Source organism: Nelumbo lutea, chromosome 2 (genome assembly GCF_056320005.1).
Source record: "Nelumbo lutea isolate HS-2025 chromosome 2, American lotus-T2T, whole genome shotgun sequence".
In the NCBI taxonomy this organism is placed as follows: domain Eukaryota; kingdom Viridiplantae; phylum Streptophyta; class Magnoliopsida; order Proteales; family Nelumbonaceae; genus Nelumbo; species Nelumbo lutea.
Window position 1 is genome coordinate 35967907 of NC_142685.1, and position 4702 is coordinate 35972608.

The following is a 4702-nucleotide window of genomic DNA, read 5'->3' on the forward strand; positions in this document are numbered from 1 at the left end:
TAAATTTTAAAATAAACGCGGTTAATAAACACAAATCCAATAAATCCTGTTAATTAATTGTAAAAATTACCAAAAATTACAAAAACTATTAATACAAAGGTTCAAAATATCGATACACCCGATACATCCTCTATAGGGGCGTATTGGGCTATATCGGTACTTTTTTTTACTTTTTTATTTTCTTTTCAAAACTGGTTCAGGGGACGGTTTAAGGCTCCTCTAGCCCCCTGAGCAGGTCAGAACTCCGATACACCCTCTGTAGGGGCGTATTGGGAAGCTCCCGAAATGATATGTATTGGCCAATATGGGCCGATACGCATCAGTACTTTGAACCTTGATTAATACTAAAATTTATAGACATGATGTGGGCCCAAGCTAAAGTCAAGAGTAATTTTGTCATGAAAAATGTTTAATAAGCTTGATTGGCCATTCATGGGTAATTTGGTCATGTAAAATACTTAAATGCTTATGTGAATAATTTACATTAATAACCACTAATGGTAAATTAACAAAATTTAATAGAAGGTGAGTTTTAGACAATAAAATTCACTGATATGGTGCTTCTCTAGAGGTTTTGAAAAAAAAAAATAAAAATAAAATCATGTTGCATATAAGAGAAATGCTAAAAAGTCATGATGATTTTTAGATAATATCCCAAAAATTGAATATATTAACTTCACTAATTAGTAATAATTAAGAATAATTAATTAATCAGCATTAATTAATTTTTGTTAGTTTTGCATAATTATCAGTAATTACATTAGTTATTCAAATTAGAGTGCAAGTTAATTGTGGTTTAACTAGGAATGATCGTGGGTAGGCCCGAGTGTCCTAGGGTTCAACTTGCTTCACATAATCAAAAGCCCGTTCATCCCACTGATCCCCACTAGTAGACAGTATTGTTTTGTATAATATATATAGATAGGATTGTGGGATTGGGGCTAAGTCTGCGCTGACCCAGACCAATCCCAACTCAACAGCACACTACCAATGTGTGAGATGGACGAGAATGATTACTATGAAATTCACAGTAGGGCCACAGTTAATAGATTTATCAAACGTGGAAGCTTTCCCCATCATTGTGTACAATCAAACCAATGGGCTTCCTATAATGGCAGCACTGAAAGGATTCTATTGGCCCATGAGCAATACCAACAACCGAACAGATATTGCAAATGATGGGCCATCAACAATCCCAACAGCCCAAGTACATGGCTAACATTTGTTCAAAATCAATGGAATAGAATTTATGTAAGCTAATACAACAAAACAATATTTCCTTTTCATGTGAAGGATATACAATAATAATAATAATACTTTAGGGTTTAAAGATGTAAAGATCTATTAAGAATGAATTCATCCCATATGGACAACAAAACAATATTTCCTTTTCATGTGAAGGATATACAATAATAATAAATAATACTTCAGGGTTTAAAGATGTAAAGATCTATTAAGAATGAATTCATCCCATACGACTCACATGGACTCATTAGCTGTCTCAGACAATTGTGCTTCCATATTAAAATGCTCACTGTCATTTACTTCTGCAAGAGGTTAAAGATGCCAACTCATACTACAAATCTAAGACAAATCTCTGAAATGGGACGCTCGCAGAGATTTACATGACCCCACTTCAGTGACCAGTCACCATGATTGGATGACTCTAGATCTTGGTGCTTGAGATTCTATAATCAAGGGGTTTGTATCATTCACTTGTATCTTATCTGCATGAACGACCAGAAAAGTTCTCTGTGGACCCTAGACAAGATGGGTCTTGGTGCTCTGCGTGATGGAAGCATATTAAGTGTGAAGATTGCTTGGAAGCGGACTCTAAAACTTCCCCACTCTTGCAAAACTCCAATCATCCACGATATGGAGACGTGGAAAAGACGTGTAATCAGCCAATACCTGCATCTGCACCAAATAACATCTCAGACAAGAACAGACTACCTAGATAGCTCTTTCACATATCACGGCCAATATATCAATAGAGATTAGAGAAATTTGAGGGTGAATCTCTCTCTCTCTCTCTCTCTCTCTCTCTCTCTCTCTCTCTGTGTATGTGGCTAGATTTATGTTTTTATGCTTAGAAAGTTGGTCTGTCAAAACTTGGAAATAGACGGATCTTGCTTCAAGGAATCATGGGTGCCTTCGAGGATTTGAAACCTGTTATAGCTTTGGTAGTATTGCAGTTTACCTATGCTGGGCTTTCTATATCCACTAGATATGCTCTGTTACAAGGAATGAGTCCCAGGGTGTTCATAGTTTACAGGCAGGCTATAGCTGCTTTGGTCATTGCACCTATAGCTTACTTCTCTCGAAGGTTGGTGCATCATCTCTCTCTCTCTCTCTCTCTCTCTCTCTCTCTCTCTCTCTCTCCCCCCCCCCTCTCTCTCTCTCTCATATGATTGAGTGGATGTGTTGACAGGACAATGAGAAGTAGGTCTTCTTTAGGGATAAGGAGCTTTTCTTTGATATTTATTGCTTCTCTTGTTGGGTGAGTTTATATATAGATTTTTTTCATAATTCATTCATAAAAGGTGTTTGCTCTATATGTTGATGACTCGTATTTTGCATCCTTCGACAGTGTAACAATCAATCAGAACGTCTATTTTGAAGGTCTATACATGGCCTCTGCATCAATAGCAAGTGCAATGGGTAATCTACTCCCTGCAGTCACCTTTCTGATCGCAGCCATTTTGGGGTAAATAGCTCAAGACCCATATCTATAATTGGCTCTGCAATTGATTGATGACTTCTGAGGAAATATGAAAGGGATTTCAATTCTAGTGAATGATTGAAGTAATCTTAGTGGGAATAAACTCTGTATGTGTGTTTGTGTGTGTGAATATCAGTTGTCTGATTTCAGATCAAGTGGGAAATTGACAAGTCATTTTGGTAGATCCCAAATTAAGTCAAACCAGTTAACACTACAGACCTCAAATTCTTTGTTGTGTCTCCCTGACCCAGCTTAATTTGCTTCAAGAGTAAAATCTCTGTTCTAGTCTTGATCCTAGGCCATCTAAAAATTAGTGGGCTATTAAAATTATAAAAAAAAAAAGAATTTTGGGTTCATTAACTCGGTCTTGCTACCAGTTATGCAGAAATTAAAACAGGTCTGAGGTCAATTTTGCTGCTTTGGACTATCATCATTTAATCAAATACAATTTTAAAAATTCAGATGAGAGAATGCACCTTATTCATCTTTCTTCAGACCCTACTAAAACTTGAACAAGAAATTGGATGTCCTTTAGATCTATGGGAAGATAAACATGTTTTATGCTTGGACTTTAGCTCACCAAAATCTATAATTACAAAGTAGATCTCTAGATTCCAGGAACTAACACTCTATCCTGTTCTGTAAATTGTTCAGATTAGAAAAAGTTGACATAAGTAGCTTTAGAACAATTGCAAAGGTGGTAGGAACACTTGTCTGTGTTGGAGGAGCCTTATCCATTGCATTGATCAAAGGGCCAAAGCTATTTCATGCCACACAGCCAACCCCTGTTTCGCACTCGGGAGGTGAGAATTGGCTGATGGGTTGTCTCCTTCTCTTTGGAAGCAGTTGTTGCTGGTCAATTTGGCTCATTTTGCAGGTATCTTGAATTCAAAATTCTTCAACTGTTCAAGTATTTGGATCACTGAATGCATTTTGGATCTAATAATCAGGTTCCCATGTCTGCAAGCTATCCTGACCATGTATCCTTATCAGCTTGGATGTGTTTCTTTGGGGCATTACAATCAGCAATCCTGGCTTTCATCCTAGAACCAGACCTTACAGTATGGAAACTGCACTCAAGTTTTGAACTTCTATGCTGCTTTTATGCAGTAAGTATTTATTTTCATAGTTCAAATAAGTTATCTATTCAGTTGCTTATTAAAATGTTTGCATTGAGAGATTTCTTTCCTATGAACTTGATGCAACAGGGTATTGTAGGATCTGCTGTATCTTTCTATATTCAATCCTGGTGCATTTCGCGCCGAGGCCCACTCTTCTCTGCAATGTTCAATCCTTTGGGAACAGTTATAATAACCGTCTTTGCTTGCTTGCTTCTTCATGAAAAACTCTACGTTGGAAGGTAATAGGTCTCAAGGCCTCAATTGAAGTCAAACAGTACAATTCTATCAGGATCATTTTTCTTTCAGGGGTCTAATGTTAGCGTCTGCTAAATTGCTACTGTTTGCATTCAGCATGGCAGGATCTGTTGCTGTAGTGGTTGGTCTATATGCTGTCCTCTGGAGTAAAGCTAAGGATCTTGAAGAGATGGAACAAAAGAAGGGTCCAAGAGATAATCCTTCAAAGATGGTAACAGTGGTGATAGATGAAGATGAATCATTGGAGAAGAGCTGCAAAACAGATCTGAAGGAACCCCTTTTGAATGGGAAATCATCTGATGGCAATGGAAGTGAAGGCATTAGCAGATGATTATTCTTTTTTATTGGGGAATTGGAGGAATTGGAGGCTCCAGTGAGATGCTTTGGTTGGTCTGTAACTGTATCTGATATGGTCAAGAGAGTCCATTCATCAGCTATCGGTCCATTTGTTCTTACTTGTCATAATTTGAAACGATGGTCCTCTTGCTTCTCTAGTTAAGTGCAGAAGTGTCTTCCTGTGTTGGTTTATATATCAATGTTTTAAATACTGGGTCAGCAGTTAGACCATCTGGTTTAAATAGATAAGCCCATGACATTTTAAAAA

General features: G+C 37.2%; 1 protein-coding gene across 1 annotated transcript; it reads left to right on the forward strand.

The window, feature by feature from the left end:
- The first annotated feature begins 1828 nt into the window (after positions 1-1828).
- LOC148869850 (WAT1-related protein At4g30420-like) lies at positions 1829-4702 on the forward strand. The gene is made up of 7 exons (XM_088973236.1): positions 1829-2326; positions 2432-2500; positions 2591-2707; positions 3377-3599; positions 3673-3831; positions 3931-4082; positions 4195-4702. The coding sequence occupies exons 1-7, from the start codon at positions 2145-2147 to the stop codon at positions 4427-4429; spliced, it is 1137 nt and encodes a 378-aa protein (XP_088829362.1). The 5' UTR covers positions 1829-2144; the 3' UTR covers positions 4430-4702.